The following is a 25,338-nucleotide window of genomic DNA, read 5'->3' as shown; positions in this document are numbered from 1 at the left end:
ATTTTGTAGAGGTAGATGGAAATTACAGACATAAGACCTTCAAAATTCAGAATGAACTAATCCAGTATATTTCAAAATGTGATCTGCATTGGGTAGGATCACTTGACAGATTACTATTAAAAATAGAGATGTCTGGGATCCACCACTCCAGACATACTAACTCAGAACATCAGGAGTGAGATGGCAGACTTTATGAGCAACCTCTGGTGATTTTGATTATACTCAAGTTTGAGAACTGTTGACCGAAGATGTCTTGCTAATGAGACATACATGCAACTGTTTAATATAATATAGATTCCCCCCCATCTCTACAAAAGTAAGATGATACTTGACTGATTCTAAAACATCTAGGAATAGCATATATATGGCTCAGATATTTAACACAATTTAGAATAGTGTAAACATGGCCGATGCACCAGACGAGAATTTCGCTGAATAAATATAATCATTCCCTCCATAAACTAGCCCCATATAAACCCTTGCAAAAAGAAAATAAAGTAGATCTATCCTTCCCTTAAGAAACTTATAATTTAGAAGCAAACGCTTACAAAATAGTTGTTATTAAAATAGAAAAGCTTTTAAACCCAGAAATGGCACATTCAAACAGTTTTCCATTTGAAAAAACAATAAACAACAATCATCAGCTGTGAAAGGGAGCTCTGGACTATACTATTTTTCTACCCTGGTTCCCACAGTGCTGACGTCCAGCTGGGACCCTGAGACCTTTACATTGCCTTACCCCCAAACTCACTCCTTCCCAGAGGACATTTACTCACTTTCTGAATTTTCCTAATCTGGTCAGAGAGTGTGTCTAACAGGCGAGTTTTCAGGAAGTCCATCACCTTGACCACCCGGCCATCAATGTAGCAACTGGAATAAAAATAAAGTAAGAATCAGGTAAAATCTCGAGCAGGAGACTATAAATACACTTCTCTAGCCAGAGGTCTCTGTCGCCTAAGGAAGCAGCCCAGAGTTCACCTAGGCTTTTACATCTTAAAAAGTTTTGACCCTGGGTGCTTTTCAAACAAGTAATACAGTTTTTATCTTCTTCATTTCTACCTCCATTTGTGGCATATATGGTGATTTTTTTTCAATCTTTGTCACATAAAACTGCATTGCTTGCTCTGTAGGAGCTGACAGGAATCTCTAATACAAATTAAGTAATGGGGAAAATGTTACCTTCTTTTCCCCCTAGGAAGAGTAATTTAACACCCATACCATACCACCCTACCCCCACCTTAAACTAACAAAGATATGTGAGAGGTTTAGAAAGAATATTCAAACACTTTTTATGGGTTTCCACACCTTTCAATAAGGAAACAAATCCCAACCACAAAAATCTTTTAGTGTAGTGTAGTGAGTGGGTCTCAAAGGTTTCATCTCTAGCTCACCTAGTAGTCAACCTTCTCTGACCACCTCCAGAGTAAAGAAATGGATGAATGAATGAATGAATGAACAAATAAATAAATCAGATAGATTAAATCTAGGCGCACTCTCTTAAAATAACAAGTTTTGCATTCACTGGGTATGGTGGTGTGGGTTTTATTAGGTTGCTTAGGTGTAACATCAAGTTGTGCTGAAAATGTTGTGAACCTTTGACCAAAACAGGTCCATCCAGCTTTGTGAGGCCCTCCTTGTGAATCTTTATTCTGAAGACTAAGCCAAGACCGGCCCAGGTTTAGGTGACCTTTATTATCTCAAACTTCCCCACTCCCATCTTTATAAAATTCTGAATTAAATCAACTGAATTAAAATAAATGCCTACGACTCCTGAGTGCCTTTTCCAGTCCACTCAGGTATCCCCAGCTGATAGAATGGATAATGATAGATTATTTCATTTTTAATAAGCTACCAATCTATCAGTATGTATGATAGAACCATGTGAAAATTCTTTTTAATGTTAAATCCACATACCAATACATGATGTAATAGAATGGTTAAAAAAAGTTTTTAAAATTTCATTTATTTATTTAGTTGAGGGAGAGAGAGAAAGCAGTAGCATGAGGGGCAGAGGGAGAGGGAGAGAATCTCAAGGAGACTCTGAGCTGAGTGTGGGGCCCCATATAGAGCTTAATCTCAGAACCCTGAGATAATGACCTGAACAGAAATCAAGTCAGAAGCCCAACTGACTGGGCCACCCAGGAGTCCCTAAAAAAGTTTTAGCTGTAGTGAGTGTGGGACATGAGCTCCACCCACTCTGCCTTCCCCTTAGCCTCCTTCACCACTTCAGACATTTCCACAGAATCCAATGTTTAAATTATTGCTATATTGGAAACAACATAGATTTGGGACCCAGAGATACCTGAGTTCAAATTCCAGATCAGTTATTTACTACCTATACGACTTTAGACAAGATACGTGGCCTCTTTGGGCCTCAGTTTTCTTATTCTTTTTTATTTTGTTATTTTTAAAGAGAGAGAGAGTGCAGGTGAGCAGGATGGGGAGGGGCAGAGAATCTCAAACAGGCTCCAAGGCCAGCATGGAGCCAGCTTAGGGTTTGATCACACAACTCTGAGATCATAACTTGAGCTGAAACAAGAGTTGGCCACTTAACCAACTGAGCCAGGTGCCTCTCTCATTTTTTTTTTTTAATTTATTTATTTGAGAGCGAGTCAGAGACCGGGGTGGGAGGGCAGCAACAGAAGGAGAGGAAGAGAGAGAATCTCCAGCAGAGTCTGTTGAGCATGGAGCCGGACACAGGGCTCTTTCTCACAGGCCTGAGATCATGACCTGAGCAGAAATCAAGAGTTGGACACTCAACCAACCGTGCCACCCAGGTACCCCTGTTTTTTTATTCTTTTTTTTTAAATTTTTTATTTTTTATAAACATATATTTTTATCCCCAGGGGTACAGGTCTGTGAATCACCAGGTTTACACACTTCACAGCACTCACCAAAGCACATACCCTCCCCAATGTCCATAATCCCACCCCCTTCTCCCAAACCCCCTCACCCCAGCAACCCTCAGTTTGTTTTGTGAGATTAAGAGTCACTTATGGTTTGTCTCCCTCCCAATCCCATCTTGTTTCATTGATTCTTCTCCTACCCACTTAAGCCCCCATGTTGCATCACCACTTCCTCATATCAGGGAGATCATAGAATAGTTGTCTTTCTCTGCTTGACTTATTTCGCTAAGCATGATACGCTCTAGTTCCATCCATGTTGCGGCAAATGGCAAGATTTCATTTCTTTTGATGGCTGCATAGTATTCCATTGTGTATATATACCACATCTTCTTGATCCATTCATCTGTTGATGGACATCTAGGTTCTTTCCATAGTTTGGCTATTGTAGACATTGCTGCTATAAACATTCGGGTGCACGTGCCTCTTTGGATCACTACGTTTGTATCTTTAGGGTAAATACCCAGTAGTGCAATTGCTGAGTCATAGGGCAGTTCTCTTTTCAACATTTTGAGGAACCTCCATACTGTTTTCCAGAGTGGCTGCACCAGCTTGCATTCCCACCAACAGTGTAGGAGGGTTCCCCTTTCTCCGCACCCTCGCCAGCATCTGTCATTTCCTGACTTGTTGATTTTAGCCATTCTGACTGGTGTGAGGTGATATCGCATTGTGGTTTTGATTTGTATTTCCCTGATGCCCAGTGATATGGAGCACTTTTTCATGTGTCTGTTGGCCATCTGGATGTCTTCTTTGCAGAAATGTCTGTTCATGTCCTCTGCCCATTTCTTGATTGGATTATTTGTTCTTTGGGTGTTGAGTTTGCTAAGTTCTTTAGATTCTGGACACTAGTCCTTTATCTGATATGTCGTTTGCAAATATCTTCTCCCATTCTGTCAGTTGTCTTTTGATTTTGTTAACTGTTTCCTTTGCTGTGCAAAAGCTTTTGATCTTGATGAAATCCCAGTAGTTCATATTTTCCCTTGCTTCCCTTGCCTTTGGCGTTGTTCCTAGGAAGATGTTGCTGCGGCTGAGGTCGAAGAGGTTGCTGCCTGTGTTCTCCTCAAGGATTTTGATGGATTCCTTTCGCACATTGAGGTCCTTCATCCATTTTGAGTCTATTTTTGTGTGTGGTGTAAGGAAATGGTCCAATTTCATTTTTCTGCATGTGGCTGTCCAATTTTCCCAGCACCATTTATTGAAGAGGCTGTCTTTTTTCCATTGGACATTCTTTCCTGCTTTGTCGAAGATTAGTTGACCATAGAGTTGAGGGTCTATTTCTGGGCTTTCTATTCTGTTCCATTGATCTATGTGTCTGTTTTTGTGCCAGTACCATGCTGTCTTGATGATGACAGCTTTGTAATAGAGCTTGAAGTCCGGAATTGTGATGCCACCAACGTTGGCTTTCTTTTTCAATATCCCTTTGGCTATTCGAGATCTTTTCTGGTTCCATATAAATTTTAGAATTATTTGTTCCATTTCTTTGAAAAAGATGGATGGTACTTTGATAGGAATTGCATTAAATGTGTAGATTGCTTTAGGTAGCATAGACATTTTCACAATATTTATTCTTCCAATCCAGGAGCATGGAACATTTTTCCATTTCTTTGTGTCTTCCTCAATTTCTTTCATGAGTACTTTATAGTTTTCTGAGTATAGGTTCTGTGTCTCTTTGGTTAGGTTTATTCCTAGGTATCTTATGGTTTTGGGTGCAATTGTAAATGGGATTGACTCCTTAATTTCTCTTTCTTCTGTCTTGCTGTTGGTGTAGAGAAATACAACTGATTTCTGTGCATTGATTTTATATCCTGACACTTTACTGAATTCCTGTATAAGTTCTAGCAGTTTTGGAGTGGGGTCTTTTGGGTTTTCCACATATAGTATCATATCATCTGCGAAGAGTGATAATTTGACTTCTTCTTTGCCGATTTGGATGCCTTTAATTTCCTTTTGTTGTCTGATTGCTGAGGCTAGGACCTCTAGTACTATGTTGAATAGCAGTGGTGATAATGGACATCCCTGCTTTGTTCCTGACCTTAGCGGAAAAGCTTTCAGTTTTTCTCCATTGAGAATGATATTTGCGGTGGGTTTTTCATAGATGGCTTTGATGATATTGAGGTATGTGCCCTCTATCCCTACACTTTGAAGAGTTTTGATCAGGAAGGGATGCTGTGCTTTGTCAAATGCTTTTTCAGCATCTATTGAGAGTATCATATGGTTCTTGTTCTTTCTTTTATTGATGTGTTGTATCACATTGACTGATTTGCGGATGTTGAACCAACCTTGCAGCCCTGGAATAAATCCCACTTGGTCGTGGTGAATAATCCTTTTGATGTACTGTTGAATCCTATTGGCTAGTATTTTGTTGAGTATTTTAGCATCTGTGTTCATCAAGGATATTGGTCTATAGCTCTCTTTTTTGGTGGGATCCTTGTCTGGTTTTGGGATCAAGGTGATGCTGGCCTCATAAAATGAGTTTGGAAGTTTTCCTTCCATTTCTATTTTTTGGAACAGTTTCAGGAGAATAGGAATTAGTTCTTCTTTAAATGTTTGGTAGAATTCCCCCGGGAAGCCGTCTGGCCCTGGGCTTTTGTTTGTTTGGAGATTTTTAATGACTGTTTCAATCTCCTTACTGATTATGGATCTGTTCAGGCTTTCTATTTCTTCCTGGTTCAGTTGTGGTAGTTTATATGATTCTAGGAATGCATCCATTTCTTCCAGATTGTCAAATTTATTGGCGTAGAGTTGCTCATAGTATGTTCTTATAATAGTTTGTATTTCTTTGGTGTTAGTTGTGATTTCTTCTCTTTCATTCATGATTTTATTTATTTGGGTCCTTTCTCTTTTCTTTTTGATAAGTCGGGCCAGGGGTTTATCAATTTTATTAATTCTTTCAAAGAACCAGCTCCTAGTTTCGTTGATTTGTTCTATTGTTTTTTTGGTTTCTATTTCATTGATTTCTGCTCTGATCTTTATGATTTCTCTTCTCCTGCTGGGCTTAGGGTTTCTTTCTTTTTCTTTCTCCAGCTCCTTTAGGTGTAGGGTTAGGTTGTGTACCTGAGACCTTTCTTGTTTCTTGAGAAAGGCTTGTACCGCTATATATTTTCCTCTCAGGACTGCCTTTGTTGTGTCCCACAGATTTTGAACCGTTGTATTTTCATTATCATTTGTTTCCATGATTTTTTTCAATTCTTCTTTAATTTCCCGGTTGACCCATTCATTCTTTAGAAGGATGCTGTTTAGTCTCCATGTATTTGGGTTATTTCCAAACTTCCTTTTGTGGTTGAGTTCTAGCTTTAGAGCATTGTGGTCTGAAAATATGCAGGGAATGATCCCAATCTTTTGATACCAGTTGAGTCCTGATTTAGGACCGAGGATGTGATCTATTCTGGAGAATGTTCCATGTGCACTAGAGAAGAATGTGTATTCTGTTGCTTTGGGATGAAATGTTCTGAATATATCTGTGATGTCCATCTGGTCCAGTGTGTCGTTTAAGGCCTTTATTTCCTTGCTGATCTTTTGCTTGGATGATCTGTCCATTTCAGTGAGGGGAGTGTTAAAGTCCCCTACTATTATTGTATTATTGTTGATGTGTTTCTTTGATTTTGTTATTAATTGGTTTATATAGTTGGCTGCTCCCACGTTGGGGGCATAGATATTTAAAATTGTTAAATCTTCTTGTTGGACAGACCCTTTGAGTATGATATAGTGTCCTTCCTTATCTCTTATTATAGTCTTTGGCTTAAAATCTAATTGATCGGATATAAGGATTGCCACTCCTGCTTTCTTCTGATGTCCATTAGCATGGTAAATTCTTTTCCACCCCCTCACTTTAAATCTGGAGGTGTCTTCGGGCTTAAAATGAGTTTCTTGGAGGCAACATATAGATGGGTTTTGTTTTTTTTATCCATTCTGATACCCTGTGTCTTTTGACAGGGGCATTTAGCTCATTAACATTCAGGGTAACTATTGAGAGATATGAATTTAGGGGCATTGTATTGCCTGTAAGGTGACTGTTACTGTATATGGTCTCTGTTCCTTTCTGATCTACCACTTATAGGCTCTCTCTTTGCTTAGAGGACCCCTTTCAAGATTTCCTGTAGAGCTGGTTTGGTGTTTGCAAATTCTTTCAGTTTTTGTTTGTCCTGGAAGCTTTTAATCTCTCCTTCTATTTTCAATGATAGCCTAGCTGGATATAGTATTCTTGGCTGCATGTTTTTCTTGTTTAGTGCTCTGAAAATATTATGCCAGCTCTTTCTGGCCTGCCAGGTCTCTATGGATAAGTCAGCTGCCAATCTAATATTTTTACCATTGTATGTTACACACTTCTTTTCCCGGGCTGCTTTCAGGATTTTCTCTTTGTCACTGAGACTTGTAAATTTTACTATTAGGTGACGGGGTGTGGGCCTATTCTTATTGATTTTGAGGGGCGTTCTCTGAACCTCCTGAATTTTGATGCTCGTTCCCTTTGCCATATTGGGGAAATTCTCCCCAATAATTCTCTCCAGTATACCTTCTGCTCCCCTCTCTCTTTCTTCTTCTTCTGGAATCCCAATTATTCTAATGTTGTGTCATCTTATGGTGTCATTTATCTCTCGAATTCTCCCCTCATGGTCCAGTAGCTGTTTGTCCCTCTCTTGCTCAGCTTCTTTATTCTCTGTCATTTGGTCTTCTATATCACTAATTCTTTCTTCTGCCTCATTTATCCTAGCAGTGAGAGCCTCCATTTTTGATTGCACCTCATTAATAGCTTTTTTGATTTCAACTTGGTTAGATTTTAGTTCTTTTATTTCTCCAGAAAGGGCTTTTATATCTCGAGAGGGTTTCTCTAATATCTTCCATGCCTTTTTCGAGCCCGGCTAGAATCTTGAGAATTGTCATTCTGAACTCTAGATCTGACATATTACCAATGTCTGTATTGATTAGGTCCCTAGCCTTCGGTACTGCCTCTTGTTCTTTTTTTTGTGTTGAATTTTTCCATCTTGTCATTTTGTCCAGATAAGAGTATATGAAGGGGCAAGTAAAATACTAAAAGGGTGGCAACAACCCCAGGAAAATATGCTTTAACCAAATTAGAAGAGATCCAAAATCATGAGGGGAGAGAAAGGGGATAAAAAGAGGTTCAAAAAGGAAGAAAGAAAAAAAAAAGAAAAAAGAAAAAAAAGAGAAGAATTTAAAAAAAAGAAAACACCTTTCGGAAAGTGGTTGTTTTTCTGTTTCCAGAATTGCTGTTCTTCTTCTCTTCGATCTGCCGATGGATTTTCAGGTGTTTGCAATCTTTAGATAAGCTATCTAGCTGATCTCCGGCTAGCTGAAGTAGTCTCAGCCTGCTACTTCTCCGCCATCTTGACTCCTCCCTGTTTTTTTATTCTTAAAAGAGGTAACAGATCTACTTCTTAGGATTACTTGACAATAAAGCAGATAAACCTAAGTGTTGGGCACATAGTAGGCATTCAACAACTCTGTTGTCTTCTAATTGCATTTTCAGCTCATAAAGATGGGTTCATAAACAATAGGGTACTGATTGATTAAATTATGTGTTAATATAGAATCCTAAAAGTAGAATTAATATATCAAAGGGTACATGATTTTGAAAATTTTGGTGGTTACTTATATTAGGGAATAAAACAAAATAATGACATGACCTTTTACTTCATTCCTGATACAGATCCAATAAACATTTAGTATGTGCAACACACAGGGCTGAGCATGTCCATGTCCATGTCCATTACTTACCTCTCCAACCTCTTTCTTTTAGTACTTCACTATTAGCATTTCTGACTTTTTTTTTTAATTATGATTAAATAGCTTGCTACATGGAAATAGGTATATCTAAACATGGTAATGTTAAAATTAATAATTCATGCAATGCTAATCTAATATACACTGAAGGATAAACATACTTGTTACTATGTTACATGACTACTAGGCACATGATACAAATACACCCTAATTAGTGTTCTTTTATGTTTTAATCAAATATATTATAGTTCCCTCTTTCCTTTTTGTTAGCTCCCAGTAGCTATTTTAAACATCAGAATTTATGAATTTTGCTGGCAACACATATAGTTTAATATTTACTGAGATAAAAAGTCAGATGTACTTTTTCAATATGTAGGATTCCCCCTGAATACCCCCTATCCTACACTGCTTAGTTGAGAGACCTTTTGTTCCTTCACTCCCTTTTGTCTCTTTTCTCGAGTACTCAGAACTTGAAGTTAGAAAAGCCTGGTATAGTTTCGGTTTTGCCACCTACCACCCATAAGATATTAGGTTTCCCTTTCTTTGAAGTTGGTTAAAAGAAGAACCTCAAACCCATAGTATTCAGAGTATTGTGTACTAGTCAAATCAGGAAAAATTCTGGGGAAAGATCCTGGCATGTAAAAGATATTTAATAAGCAAATTTACCATCCAGATTATTTAAAGTGCCCATGGTGACAGCAACCTAGGCTGAAAAGCCATTGGATGAGGTGAGCAGAGGAACATCTGTCTGAAGGAAAGCATGTTCATTCACTGTAGATTTGGAATGAGGGAAGTATGGGGCAGCAAGAATAGACTGGATTCCCAGTAGGTGGGAAGCAGAGGGAGAAATGGGAAGAGTTGTGTTCCTATTGCAAAACTCTGGAATTTGAAAAGACCTTAATGGCCATATGGCAAAAAACCTTTGCCCCATATTATGATCTAAAGCATGTAAGCTTACTACAGTATGACTAAGAAGTGATTATCTAGGACAGAGAACCCATTCTCATATAGAATTTGTATTATTCCACGTACTACAGCTTGAATCCATGGAAACCTCTTCTAACGAGTCTAAAATTTACTCCCTCTTACTGTCCGCTCAGTGGCTGTTTTCTTGGACCAAGAAATAATCTAATTCCTCCTTCATGTGACATGTGGGGGAGGAATTTCAATAAAAACTTTGACTTAAGTTTTTTAGAGCCTATTTTTGGCCCCACTTTTAACCTAACAGGCTGGATTCAATCATTCTCAGTTGGTCTCAGGCTATTTCTGTGGACTATGAATTAGTTTGGAGGAGGGGAGAGCTCCAGAGCTTCAGGCAGGAAACCAGTGTGACAAGGTTATCTTACCTCAATAGTGCAGGCAAAAAGGGATCTGGGTCATGAAAAGAAGTAAAAGTGAGAGCCTGTGACAGAAAAACTAATAAAATAAGGCTTCTATAGAGAGTAAGAGAAAGAGGAAGGGAATCTCTGATGACCAAGAGCTCGTGAGAAAGGATATCTTGGAGAACATTGATACCCAGAACATGTAGGCTACTCAGACTAGGTTTTAGATTTGTCAAAGGAGATGAATGATTCTATTTGAGATACCAAGGGCACAGAGAACACCGAGGAGAAAGTATACAACAGGTAGTTGGAGATATGAGAGGGAGGTACAGATAAAAGTTGAGACAGGAAAAGAGATGGGTCTTCAGCTTATTAGTAATGAATGATGCAATGACTATAAACAACCTCTCCGAGAAGATAAGAGAACTTAACAGAGATGTCAAAGACCTTCTAAAATGCTTGTCAAATATGGCCCTGGACATTGCCTCTACATTTGACTCAGCTAAGAGTCCTTTCTTTCCTCACTCTTTTTAATAACCTCAGTCTGAGCCAAGTTGACATTTGGACATCAAAGGAATCCCCATATCATACCCCATATCAGCAACTTCATCTGCAATCTTGAATCCACAAAATATCATACAATGGAAATATGAACCTTGGTCCCCCAGAATTTAGTATCACTTTTAAGAGAGGGGCCAATTTAACCATAGATGTGAATCTGATAATACCTAAGCCTTTTTCTTGTGTACCCTTGGATAATTAGCTTACTACACTTACCCTTCATAAATGTGACACTTCAAAGAAAACATTCAGGGTTGGTAATCTGTCATTATTTGAAAAATTCCTGCCTGCTACAGAGATTTAGTTCTCTGATAGTGACTGCCTGTGGTAAGGGGCCCATTATATCATTTAGATTTGGACACGAAGGAGGTGGGGTAGTCTGCCATAACCATTTAGAAAGAATAAATCATTAAAAATGATGAAGATACTGATTTTTAACTAAGATTGGGTAAAAGGAAACAGAACTGGAATGCAGCTGACTGTCCAGTAATCTTGGGGCAACTCTCTTTTGTCTTTGTCATTAGGAAGATAAAGATGATTTGTAGACATTAATCAATCTCTCTGGAGAGTTAATTACTTTAGTAATGGCTACAAAGTGTTGGAAGACCAAATAAATGAGAGAAGAGGGTAAGGATTGAGAGGGGGAAAAAAAAAAGAAGAGAGAGAGAAGGCAAATTCATCAATTGGAGGTGCTTTGGCATTTTCCACATAAACCCTGGCAGAACATTTAGACTGACACTTTCAGGTAAATCAAAATCTTCCTCCAAACTCTCTTGAAATTTTAGCATTTCTGAGGATCAGACCACAAGTGGCTAAGTTGTTCAACTAAAAGCTAAAGCCAAGAGAGGCTGTGTAGAAATAACATTTCTGGGAACTATTACAAATGCAATGAGGGTTGAAACCTTTGTGTGTGGACAAATAGCCTGTCTGGCTCAATACCAGCAACCATTATTCCTGCCTCTGCTGGTCTCCAGATTGGCAGGTCATATCAAGCACACATCTGGGGAGGTGGCAAACATGGCAGAGTATACAAAGTAACTAAAACCTTTTACCAATTCCTTCACCAACTCTCTTGCCCTCCTTAATGTTTATTGCTAGTGTAATACCTTTCATCTTATTTAAAATTGTGCCCTTTGTTTATTATAAAAGAAATAAGTGCTCTTTACAGACAAATTAGAAAATGCATGTAAACAAAATTAAAATATGAAAATGAAAAATCACCAATAAACTCAACACGTAGAGAAACCCACTGTTAACATTTTGCTGTGTATCTGCTCAGAGATTTTCGTAGTAAATGCACATAAAATTTCCCATAATTAGTTATTTTTTTAAAAAACTCACTCTAGATCCTATTCCACTAGTATATAAACTTAAAACTGTACCAGCTAAGATTCCCAAGTCCATCCCACTAGGATACTGACAAGAGACATTAGAGACTCCAGGTCAAATCATCTTACTCTTATTTTAAGTCCATTTTGACCATCTGGGATCCTCTGACAGGGGCAGGTCTCATCTCCTTTCTGTCTCTGCCTGCCAGGTTTTAACCCTGGTCTTCCTACTCCCCCTTCTGCAGAGCCTGAGCTTCAGTCTTCAGGATTGTACTACAATTAGCTACTTGGGCCCATTAGCCTCTTAAAATATTTAATGAGGAGAATTTGTTGGCTCCAGCGACAGCTGGTTTTGTTTACCTGGCTCTTTACTTTAAAAGGAAAAACCTTTGCCCCTTATTATCTGACCCCTTCTTTTATTTCAGGTAATTGGGTTAGTGCTGGCTTCCCAATGCTCAGGAATTTCCGGACCTATTTTGCTGCCTGCTGCTTTCAGGGAGGAGGGGCAGTTTGCTCAGAATTCTAACACCCAGTCTGCTGGCTGGGCAGGCAATTCCATAAAACTGGGGCCTTCCCCCCTGAAGGGGGAGAAACTTGGATAACCATTTGAACAAGGCTGTTGACCTGTAAAACCTATTCTGACACCCTGAAGCCACAATCTCTGGAGAGGCAGACCTGAGTTTCTCCAAAGCTTTATACCTTGCATTTGCCCCTCCTCCAAAGGCCCTCAAGGTAGCTCCTGCAGAGCACATTGTTCTTCACACTTGCCTTTAGGTTTTCTTTCTGAGGCTTCCTTTTTCTTGATCTTCTCTGCAATGGGTCAACCTTCTTATCTCCTGTTCTGAACAACTTTGGGCAGGTAAAGCTTAGATGAAATGAACACTGTTACAAACTTTTAAAAAAGATCCTACAGAATATAGATCTTTCTTTAGTTTCTTAAACCAGTTCCTATAAATCCATACAGGAGTCACCCAGCTAACTAAAGGGCTCAGGAATTATAAAGTTTTGTACTCTGGAAAAATGTTATCATTGAAAAATAGTACAAGTGAAGGTCAAGGTTGAAGGCAATCCCACAGATATATAATGGGTACTCAAAAAATATATTTAATAAAAGTGTGTGTGCCTGCATAAGCTAACACACAATGAGCCAAAGGGTGGTCCTGGGGCGCAACTGCTGTCCTAATGATGAGGGAGCAGGAGACTGGCTGAGGACAGAGCAAAAGCTGGCGCCTTGCACCCTCTCTTCATCCGCTCCCCTCCATATGTGTAGCATTCCTCAGGCACCCCTGACTGCCATAAAATGATAAATAGTTAACTTGCAGGGATCACAATCCTGCAGAACAGGACTCTCCCTTGCTCTACAGATGTCCTAGAGACCTAAACAGGGAGGTTACCTTATCAATAGCACAAATTTCCAAAGGCAAATAACTATGGGTTCCTGAAGCCCTGATGTCTCCCTCCCACCATAAACTGGAGGAGACTGAAGTAGAAGGGAATGTAAATGATAGCCGGATCATAATACCCCACCAAGAATCTCCCAACTATCTTGATGTTAATGCCTGACCTAAAGATGACATTGATCAAGCCATAAGGGCAAGGCCTCTCCCCCCCCCCCCCCCCGGCACCTTGTAGGCCCTCCTTAACATGTGAAAACTCTGTTGAAATCTCCCATCCCTTCACCACCTCCCCCCAACCGCGAGGTATATAACATGCCTACCCTCACAACCCGGGGCAGCAGCTCTTCCTGCCCACGGGTCCTGTCCACGTGCTTTTGGTGCATTTTGCACCAAAGATGTCTTAAGAATTCTTTCTTTAGTCGTCAGCTCTGAACCTCACCCCACCAAACCTGACTTAGGTTCTGGGACTTCATCACTAAGGGCCCCATTTATTTGACCTTTTCTTTCCTAATTCCTTGCACATGTTGGGTTCTGAGCCTGGAGCCCAGCTCACTCTCCCCCATGAACCCAGTATATGTGGAGACACAATGTTTTGGCAGAGGCTCAAACAGCTGGCCCTTGATTCTAGCAGCTTTGAGGTGAGCTCTATGGGAAGCAGGAAAGGAGAGGTGTAGGAAAGCCATCTGCAGCTCCAGCCCCCAGAGGAGGCTCTGAGGAGAGCACCTCTGGGACTTTTCAGAATAGTAGCAGGTAATGGCAGGAGTGTGGGCAGGAGCAGATCCATGTGTTTGAGTTCTTAAACTTAAACAATTTGTGGGGCCATCTTTGAGAAAAAGAAGTCAAAAGTACAGAATTAGGGGCAAAAGTAAATATTCATTTAGAGTGACCAAATAAATCACAACAAACCCCCAGAAAGTAAGAGAATCACTTTTTTTTTTTTTTTTTTTTTTTCTGAGAGCTCTTTCAGGATTTATCAGAAATGCTTAGAAAGCAATGCTTCCTGATAGGAACCTTCCCTACCCCTTTCCACCTAGAACATCCTAAAACTCTCACCATCACCCAGCACTCACAGGAGCCAAGGCAAGTGAGGGGCTCAAAGCTTCAGTCATTAGCTTCATGGCCAATTAACTGTGGGCCATCAGTAGTAAGAATGGCAGGATCTAAGTTACCAGAACCTAACCATCTATGTGCAGTACTTTTTTAACTCTATGTTTGTAAATTGGGAGCATCCTACATAGTTACCTCATCCTTCCCTGGCCTCTTTTCATATAATTGTCATTGTTTGTAGCAGAATAGCACAACCAACTTAACCATAATTAAGTTAGTACATTATTAACTAGGAGACCATAGAAAGAGGAAAGAGGAAAGAAGAAGGAAGGAACCTTGTATGTATTAAGTTCCTTATTTGCTAGATATTTTACATATGGTTATCTCATTTAACCTTCAAGAATACTCCCTGTTTTATAGGTTACAAACTGGCTCACAGAGATAGAGTAGGAAACCTGAGATCTTACATGAACTAAGTAATAGATATCAAATGCTCTTCCCTCTCTGCTTTACCAGTTTCTTCATCTATCCTGTAATCCAGTACAATCACTTTCCAGCCATCTTTAGTCTTGCCTCCCTCAACCATTGTGACCAATTAAATAATACTGAGCTAAACTCAAATTTCTCTAGAAAACAAAACATTACAACAAAATAAAAGCAAAACAAAAAACAATAACAAAAACAAAACCTTGGGTGATAAGTAAAGGAATGGAGGTGGTATAGCTTCACTTTGCAAAAATGTTTTTCAGAGTCTTACTGTTAGATGAAGAAAAGTGGCTCCATGGTCAAATAGGTTTAAGAGGTGCTGGGTTAAAACCAAGTTCTAATTCCTGCCATCATGGAATTGGTGGTATAAGAAGTAACCTTCTGTCACAGACAACTCAAAATCCGAGACAAAATATATAAAATAACTGTTTGAAGGAATTAGATGCAACCAACTCAGGCTGTGAATCTTTGAGAGAAGGGGGGCACATGAGGTGAGCCCCACACTCACCTGGGTTTGCACCCCTGGGTAGGGTAGAGACAGTTTACTGACCACCAAAATTTTGTTTTCTCCTTCTACAGTGCAGAGCTATTTGTCAAGAAGCAGCTGCCCAGCCAGAACCTTTTATTTCTCTGCCACTGTCAGAGGAGAGGGGCCTAAAAGACTAATAGGGCCAAAACAATGTGAGCAGAAGTAATACATCACTTCAGGGTTGAAGTTGATGGAGATGTGTATCACTTCTGGGAAGAAATTAAGAAGCCATGTCTCGCATATAATCTCTTTTCCTATTGCCAGATGAATGGAAAGTCTCCAAGGAAAAGTCACAAGATGGAAATAGCCTGGGTCCTGAAATGAACCATCTATCAAGTATATCAACATTGGACATGACATTAGTGAGAAACAAACTTCTAATGTTTACACCACCGAGATCTTGGCGGGGGGGTTATTTACTAAAGCAATTAGAGTTATATTTAACTATATTTATATATTAACTATATTTAATGCAAATTTATATGTTAACTATATTTAACTAATGCAAAGGTATTAGTTACAACAAAATCAATCTTTTTCATCAGCAGTTCATAATAAAGAGGGGTCCTTTGAAAGAAAATGGTCCCTCGTATGAAAATAAAAGAATTACCTGAAGAATCCTGGCTAATTTTAGTCTGAATTGACTGGGTAACTGTCAGTAAGGGGCCGAATTCTAACTATGTGAGTACAGTTATTCTTCTGAATCTAGGCGAACTGAGCCCAGGGTGAAAACAATGACCAGGGCAATTACAAATGACTGAGAACATGGAATCTAGGGCTTTGGAAGGGAGGTCAATTACTAAAGGTCACATATCAGTAGGTGGCAGCCTTTTAACTTTACATTCAGTATTTTTCCCTTAGGCTTCTAGGGGGAAAATCTGAGTTTTCATTCAGAGGGACAACTAGCTTGATGTGGCTGTATTTAGGCATTCATACTGTGAACAAAATCACGTGTCCTCACTTGTATCGCATATGTAGGGAAGCCAGAGGTTCAGCTCTACTTTGCATGAAGTTGCTTATTTCCAGACACCCAGTGTTCATAAATGCGTGCACGTGCACGCACACACACACACCACACGTGCATGCACACACACACACCACACTGCTTCTCTAGCTATACCCACCAATCTCTTATATATTTTAGTACCTGCGTCTTTTATTCTCAGCAAATTCAAGCTATCCTCCTTGAAATTACTCACTGTGTAGAATATTATACCTAGAGAAAATCTTATATCAATACAATTTTTTTTCATGACCACTGCCACTTCCATATTTAAAATGAAAGGCTGGCTCTCACCATATAAAGTCTTCAAAGAGACTATTTACCATGAATATATGTCATTGTACACACATGCATATGTATATATATATGTATTAAGAGAGAAAGAGGTCAAGAGGGAGAGAGATACCCATATATTAGTTAAATTTCAGGAATGTGGCAAAATAAAATTAGTTTTTGTTTTTCATGGAATGTGAATTGAGACCCCAAGGAAACTATTTCCGGTAGGATATTTTAAATTTAAATATTTGCATAATTGTATATTTTGAGTATCAGTAATATTTAAAAATAAAATTATAATTTTCCCTTAAACATTTTATTTTCAATTGCTATATTCTTTTGATTCATAATTCTTAAACATAACAATTCTGTAATAAAAATGCATAGTCACTTCAAAACTTTAACAAGATAACAAAAAGTAAAAATAAGTTTAATAATCAAACCAAATCCCAATACATCTCTTTTATCAACATTCAGAGAAAATCATTGCAGACAGGTCAGTATGTGTGTACACATGTATAACAAAAATACTGATATTAATTTTAGAGCAATGTTATCATGTTATTTATTCTGTTTTGTTAACAAAATAGGCAAAATTTCATGGTATTTGAATGTAATAAAAGTTAAAATAAATGTAAGAAGTTAAGGTAAAATAAGCAATTATGAATATTACATACTTTAAAATAATTACCTAATTAAAATATTACATACCTTAAAATGTTTTTATGAAAAACTTAAAAGGAGAAGGGTATTACTCCTATAGCTCTACAACTTTGACAACCATATCAGCTAGTGTAGCAATTTTTGCTTCAACCATCAAACATAATTTAGGAAACCCAAGAAGAGAGGTAAATTCTATTGCAGGTATTCCTCTTTTACCTTTCTGATTTTTCTTTCTTCCAACTCGATGTCCCAGGTTTTCATATTTTATTAGTTCTTTTCTTTTTAGAAAACTTACTTTAGCCATTCTTTTAGGTAGGTCTTCTGCCAACAAAGTTTCTTGTTTTTCCTTCCTCTCAAAATGTCTTATTTCCTTTATACTACTGAAGGAACTTTTTCCTGGATATAGAATGCTGGGTAGAAAAATGGTCCTGCAGATCCCTGAGACTCTGTTCATTATTTTATTTTTTCCAGTCTATTTTCCCTCTATTGTTCACACTGGGTAATTTCTATTATTCTATCTTCAAGTTCACTGATTTTTAAAAATCTCTCTCCTTCATTCTGCTGTTGAACACACCACACCCACTGAGCTTTAATTTCATTTTTTGTATTTTCATTTCTATTTGGTTATTCTTCATATCTTTTATTTCTTTGTTAGGATTTCCTACTTCTTTGCTGAATCTATTTTTTCATTTGTTTCAAGAAATTTATAATTGCTCATTGAAATATTTTTATGACAGCTGATTTAAAATCCTCAGATAATTTGAACATCTCTGTTATCTCTGTTATCTATTGCTTATCTTTTCTCATTCAAATTGATATTTTCTGGTTCTTGATGGACAAGTGATTTTTTTTTACCCGAAATCTGGGTATTTGTAGTCTTGTTTTATAAGACTTTGCATCTTACTTAAGTCTTGTTTTGGCTGGCCTCCTCAGATACCTCTCTGGCAGGGTAAGGAGGGAACACTACCTCATCACTGCCACATATGGGTGGAGGTTCGTGTTCCCCACTTGATCTCCATGGACACTCAGGGAATAGCGGAACTCATTATTGGTAGTTGGGTGTAGGAGTTCCCATTCCCCACTAGGCACACACTTATATCTACCCTAAGTTCAAGGGGTAGGGGTGCTTCCTTACTGCTCCTCACATGGCCTCCAATGACATGAGTAGGAGAGTAGTATCACTACTGCTGAGTGGTGGTGAAAATCCTGGCTCTTCCCCCAGAAAGAAAAGATGTGTCCTTCCTGAGGACTGGAGGTGGGAGTCCAACCCCCCCCCCCCGCATTTTGTTTCCACTAACACTGAGTGGGGATGGTAGAGAGAGTCTTCATTATAAACTAGCGTAAGTGCAAGTCCCAGCACTCCCCATTAGGCCTTTACTGATTGTACCCCAGTAGGGGCATTGAGATGCTTTTTTATAGCCTGGGCACAGTGAAAGTCTCAGGTGCCCATTTGACCTTTGTTGGAAGGGGTTGGAGTGGGGATGGTACACAGCTTTTTCTGTGGTGCTTGACTAGAGTATGGTGGTTGTTGTCTAAGACTTTTCTGTTTTGCTAGACTCTTCCTTTCCTGGCCTCTTGCATAGGGAGAGCCGGTCTTGGAGCATTTTTTGTTTGTATTTTTTGGTACTTCTGGGTTGTCAACTTCTTTAGAACCAAGTCTGGGATCTATGCAGAACACACACACACACACACACACACACACACACCACAAACCAGGGAATTCACCACTGTGTTGTTCCCTGACTCCCAGTCTCTTATCCTCTCCACCTTTCAGAATTTTTCCACATTTCTTATATGAATAATAGCTAGAGCTATTAGTTCTACCTAAATAGAGGAATAGGTAAAAGTATGTATACTCCCATCTGTCTGGAAGTAAAATTTCTGTATCTTTTTAAATTGTAATCCCAGCAATTTTAATTTTAATCTTAATCCTAAAATATAAAAATAGGTAAATTTATTTTATACATTTACAACTAATTCCTTTTACCACCATTTCTCCATTATGATTCCATTTTTCTTTGTCTGCTTCATCTTCAAGTTAATTTTTCAACAAATTCTTATGTATAATTAATTTTTTCCTAAGCTTCTGTATGCTTGCAAATTTCATTCATACTGCCTTTACATATGAAAGATAAGTAGGGCATATATAGTTGGCTAATATGAGTCTTTCAAAATAAATGAGATACCTCAAATATCAAATTGTCAGTTTTAGGTATCTCTGACTACATTAAAAGTTATAACCAGAAGACAGTTCTGATTATTTAGGAGAAATGCTTAGACATTACTTTCCCAAACACAATAAATCACTCTCTTCCATTTTAGCTGAATGTCCTTTAAATCAAATAGGGAAATGATAAGGATGCTGATGACAGTGTAAAACTAACAGTTATGCTTAGTATGCATCCTGCATTATATGCATTTATAACACTCACAAAATATTATGAGATTATTTGTTCAATACACACTTACAGAGCTTATACTATATGTTAGCTATGTTCTGGATTCTTGATAGAATCTATTAGTGCTCATGTTTTACATATGGAGAGACTGAATCTCAGAAAAGTTGAATACCTTGCTACTAAATGGCACAGGCCAATATTTGAAGTCAGATCTGTATCATGTTTAATCACAACACATACTTGATTTCTACCTAAGTATGATAAATCACATCAATACCATGAAATAAAATATTCAGAAGATATAATTATGTGATTTGTAACTGATAGATGATTTGTTTAGATTTATTGAGCAAATAGGAATTTTTAAAGTCATAATACCAAGGTAAAATGTCACATATCTTTCTACAAATAGATGATTCCTTACCATCCTTCCCTTTAAAAATTTTTCAAAAAAATTGAAATTTTTATCATACCTTAAAATGTCCTATTTTGTCCTTTCAAATCTCCTACAAATTTACTTTGTTTATTAAACCAAAAAAGGGACTGGGAATCAGGGAAAGCATTAGCATGCTGTCTTCTTTGTGACTAAAGGAGCTTTTGTTCAAACAGGAAGAAAAATCAAGCTAACTACAAAGATTTTTAGGTAGAAGAACAGCCCCCTTTGAAATAATTCTGTGTTAATCAATCAAAAGTTAATTAAGACAGAAATAAAAAGAAAATACATTCTGTTTCTTTTTTCCTTGAGAGACATAATGATAGCTTGATTTCTAAATTAAGAATAGTAAAATATCTTTTAATATATTCTGGTTACATGCTTTGGGCAATTGCAGTAGAAAGAAGTATTTTAAGAAGAGAAGAACAGGAAAATAGGGGGAAAGAGGTTATTTCGCTTTCAGGGATCTTTTGCCCCAACTCAAATCACCCTCCTGGCCACGGTGCTTTACCTCTGCACAGCCCACCAAGCCTCACCACTCAACAACTAACCACACAAACACCCTTCCAGACATCTGTCTTTTAATTGGTGTATTTTATTTCATACTTGAAATGATCATTGCTCTAGTTGGGATTAATATTTACTATGTAAGTATTTTCTATTCCTTGCATTTTTTCTTTTGTTTTTGTTTTTTTTGGTCCCCTCTTTTTCTGGCTTTAATTTAACATTGTATATCATTACATTTTATCTCCTCTCTTAGCATGCAATGAACGTCTTTCTAGAGTTTCCAATACATATTTTAAACTAATCTAAACATACCTTCAAATAAGAATATATCTTTTACATGTAGTATAAATACCATATAACATTATACTCAACTTTCTTTCCTGTCTCATGTCATACTGCTGTCATTCATTTCACTTATCCATATGCTTAATTACCTAATACATTGTTGCTATTATTACTTTAAACAGATATCTTAAATCAATTAAAAAGAAAAATAAACGATTTTATTTACCTTCATTTATTCATTCCTTGACACTTTTCCTTTACATGAATTCCTGAGCTATATTACGTTTCTTCTCCCTAAAATACTTCTTTCAATGTTACTTGCAGGGCAAATCTGCTGGTGATGAATTCCCTCAGTTTTTGTTTATCTGAGAAAACCTTTATTTCCCCTTCACATTTCAAGGATAATTTTGCTGGACATAGAACTCCATGTTGGTGAGTTATTCTTTCAACTAATATCACTAAATTCTCTTCATGCTTGAATGGTTTCTGGCTGAGACTTCCTATCTTCGTTCATATTGCTTCATATAACTGTACTTCATATCCTTGTCCTGTATGGTAAAATGTAGTTTTCCCCTGGCTTCTTTCAAGGTTTTCTCTTTTTCTTTGGGCTTCCTACAGTTTGAATATGATATTCTTAGATGTAGCTTTCTTAGTATTTATTGTACTTGATATTCTTTGAGCTTCCTGGATCTGTGGTTTTGTGTTTGCCATTAATTTTGGCACGTTTTCAGCCGTTATTACTTCAATATTTGAATTACTTCAGCCATTATTATTTCATTATTCTTCCGTTACATCTTTCTTCTTCTTCAGGTATTATAAGAATATGTATGTTACACAGTTTCAACGTGTTCTTCCCCCCACCACCACCAATTCTTCATTTAGTTTGGGAAATTTCTGTTGACTTAATCTTAAACTCACTGATTCTTTAGACACATCCAGTCTACTTATGAGCACATCAAAGTCATTTATTTCTGTTACAATGTTTTTGATTTCCAGTATTTTCTTTTGATACTTTTGTAGAGTTTCCATTTCTCTGCTGACATTAACCATCTATTTTGCATGTTGTATACTTTTTCCATTAGAGCCTTAACATATTAATCATAGTTATTTTAAAATTCCTGTCTAATAATTACAACACATATCTGAGTCTAGTTATGATGTTTGCTTTGTTTGTTCAGGTTATGTTTTTTCCTTGTCCTTTAGTAAACTTTGTAATTTTTTGTTAAAATTTAACAGATTGAAATGGTCATGGGATCAGAGATAAACAGACCCTTAGTGTGAGGATTTGTGTTAGAAGTTGGACTGATTCATTTTTGCTGTATTTGTAGATACCAGAAGCTTCAAATTCCTTCTAATGTTCTTGTTTATGCATCCTTTCTTGACTTCAGGCTTCCCTAATTACCCCCCTCAGAGAGACTCTGTGTCTTGCAGTTCTTTCAGCTATAACTCACTGTTTTTATACTGGAACCCCGTTGATGAGGTGGCTGGGTACAGAGGAAAGGAGTATTCCCTAACTTTATGAGTATATCTTAATCTTTTAGTGGGTCTATATCTCTGAGTAATAAACTTCATGATTTTTTTCCTAGTGGTATAGCTTCTTCACCCATAGGTGAGACAGAAAGGCTAGAGGAGATTAGAACAAAAATCCCTTCCCCAGATGGGACAAGGCTCTGGTTACATCCTTCTCCTTGAGAGCTGGCTTTTGTTACAGAGAGAATGCTCTGGTCGTATTCAACAATGATTACTCTTACCCTCTCCCTACCAGAACTACTAGAAAATTCTGGATTCCACAAAAGTATGTGGGGGTGAGGGAAGGTATTGGTGGGAGGGATGAAGGGTTGATACTGCAGCCTCCACTCTTAGGCCAGTCCAAACTAAGTCTCTAGCAATTCATCAAAATTAACCTAAAGTGTTCCTATAGGTTTATGTGCTAGTATTTTCTGATACAAGTAAGCATATTTTGGTGACTCCCTGAATTCACCTGGATTTCCAGATTTCAGGATAGTGTAGTTTGCCCTACAATCTTAATTCTCTGATGGGCCCAAGAAAGTCATTCACTTTCGAACTGTTCATCTCTTTCTTGCTGAATGAATGCAAGTTAAAACTTCTAAGCTCTTTCTATGCTGGGGCTAAAACTAGAAGTCTACTACAAACATTCTTATTTTATAGGCCAGCACTGATTTTTTTGGCAGTATTAGCATCAAGGATGATGTTGAGAAATAGATCTCTCTGTACTTTGTACTGTTAATTCGTGTGTTAATGTGATCAATTAATGATGTCTGCCATGCTAATGAGAGTAAGGAATGAAGCCATGTATGCCACATATTTGCCATTTTTGACCAAAATGATTTCTAAGGCCCTTTCTAGATTTAAGGATCAAGGCAAAGAGTGGAATAACACTGGTGTCCCCTCAATACATACGAGAATCCTATTTGCTAATATTAATGGTACTGCATTTGTGTATGATGTTGTGTAACAGAGGTGTACAGGGATATATCCAATATATGAGTAAACTGAAACAAAATAACTTGCCCAAAGGTCTCGTGTAAGCTTCCTAATTGAATTCGATTTTCCACACCCTCATTTATGTATGAGATTGAGAAATTACCATTGTTTTGCACCACCTCAGGCCCATGCTATGACTTTTCCTTAATGTGGATTTTGCATCCATGCCTTTGAAAGAATAGATAGACAAAAAGTATCTATATTATGTGTGTGTATAAAACAGCATCCAGGTCCAAGTCAACATGGTTGACTTACTATGAGGACCTATCAGAAAAATTTATCTCAAGGCTTAATAATAGGAAAAGCATGTTTCTCATGAAAAATTAGTTTAGTTTTTGATTTATAGCCACTACATTTTGTATTCTACTTTGCTTTGGATACCTATGTGGAAGCATAGAATCATATTTGTAGTCCATCACTAACAGGAGAATAAGACCAGCTGATACACATTTTAGAGTGCTAATCTTTCCTGCTGATTTATTATTCTTCTAACCCTATTTTCCATTTACTATTATTTCCTCATTTATTTATTTTTATCATTTTCCTATTGGACAGAAAAGTGACCAGAAGAAGAGGAGTGAAAAAAGAAGAGACAGTCAGTAATTCACAAACTATGTATTTAGTCCTCTATATACACAAAGCAAAGACTTTTTGTCTTAATTCCTACTTTCTATCTTTATAACAAAATCCATCTTTTATTTTATCAAGTATTTGGAAAAGCTTTAGGAAGTCCTACTCTCTTACCAAGTTTAAAAACGCTCTTTTCTTTGTCAGGTCAAATGTTTTATTTGATATAATATAGTTTGAGGTTGAATCATGAATCCATTAACCTTAAGTTTGTTGTAAATGGATTGCACCTTCTTAGAAATTTTTTGACATTTTTATGTTTTCCTGGGGCTAGAATTGGCTGTCATAAGTGGCCCTGAGAGTTGGTAAGGATTATATTAATATAATCAGGTACTTCCAGAATATTTTTTCCCCAAGATCACAGAATTCACAGGAAACTTAAAGGATCTTTTTTTTTTTTTTTTTGCTTTTGTTTAGGTGTGCAAAGACCTTTTCTTTTTAAAAATTTTTATTTAAGATATTTTTTAAAATTTCTTTTCAGTCTTCCAGGATTCATTGTTTATGCACCACATCCGGTGCTCCATGCAATATGTGCCCTCGACAATACCCACCACCAGGCTCACCCAACCTCCCACCCCCCTCCCCTCCAAAACCCTCAGTTAGTTCCTCAGAGTCCATAGTTTCTCATGGTGTGTCTCCCCTTAAAGGATCTTTCTGAATGAGAACAAGGCAGTTTTGCTGTCTTCTTTCAATATAAAGAAGGCAGTCCAGAGCTTCACTGCAAGACACCCAGTCAGGCTGTGTGTGGAGTGTATGTGTGAGGGGAGGGTGGGGGATGGGGATAGAGGGTTGTAGTTTGGTAGAGAAGTGGAGACAGATTTAAGATTATAGGGAGACTGACAGTCCTGCATAGTACACGAAAGCCTATAGCTTTGCCAAGGGGCCTACAATTTTTTTCTGTGAAAAGACAAGTAATTAGTAATTTAGGTCTTGGGGGGCATATGGTCTTTGTTGTAACTTCTTGAATCTACTTTTGCAATGCAAAAGCAGCCACAGACAATTCACAAATTGATAAGCATAACAGTGTTTCAATAAAACTTTATTTATGGATACAAAATTTTAATTTCATAAAATGTTCACACATCACAAAATATTCTTTTTTTTTTCAACCATTTATAAATGCAAATAACATTTTGTAAGGCTTGCTGGCCATACAATAACCCAAGATGGGTTGGATTTGGCCTGTAGGCCACAGGCTGCTAGTCCCCACCACCCTAAACAATTAAAATTCTCTGACACTAAAACACTACCAGTTAACCCTTTGGACTAAGCATTATCTGCTTATTTCCAATCACCATTGGGAGGGCTACCATTCATATCTCTGATAC

At 37.6% G+C, this 25,338-nt stretch overlaps 1 protein-coding gene and 1 long non-coding RNA gene across 2 annotated transcripts in view; one reads left to right on the top strand and one right to left on the bottom strand.

Moving 5' to 3' along the window:
• HPSE2 (heparanase 2 (inactive)) overlaps positions 1-25,338 on the bottom strand; it is a 693,243-nt gene that overhangs the window by 165,116 nt on the left and 502,789 nt on the right. The window contains exon 7 of the mRNA XM_059169238.1: positions 777-870. Coding sequence (XP_059025221.1) covers positions 777-870 — 94 coding nt within the window. The remainder of the gene's footprint in view (positions 1-776; positions 871-25,338) is intronic.
• The window catches only part of LOC131828568 (uncharacterized), a 50,239-nt gene that overhangs the window by 11,287 nt on the left and 13,614 nt on the right, over positions 1-25,338 (top strand). Inside the window, exons 2-3 of the long non-coding RNA XR_009352498.1 lie at positions 15,577-15,674; positions 21,203-21,310. This is a non-coding gene — a long non-coding RNA (uncharacterized LOC131828568). The remainder of the gene's footprint in view (positions 1-15,576; positions 15,675-21,202; positions 21,311-25,338) is intronic.

This window comes from Mustela lutreola, chromosome 4, assembly GCF_030435805.1.
Source record: "Mustela lutreola isolate mMusLut2 chromosome 4, mMusLut2.pri, whole genome shotgun sequence".
NCBI lineage: Eukaryota > Metazoa > Chordata > Mammalia > Carnivora > Mustelidae > Mustela > Mustela lutreola.
The sequence above is the reverse complement of the archived record's forward strand: the minus strand, read 5'-3'. Positions and strand labels throughout refer to the sequence as shown.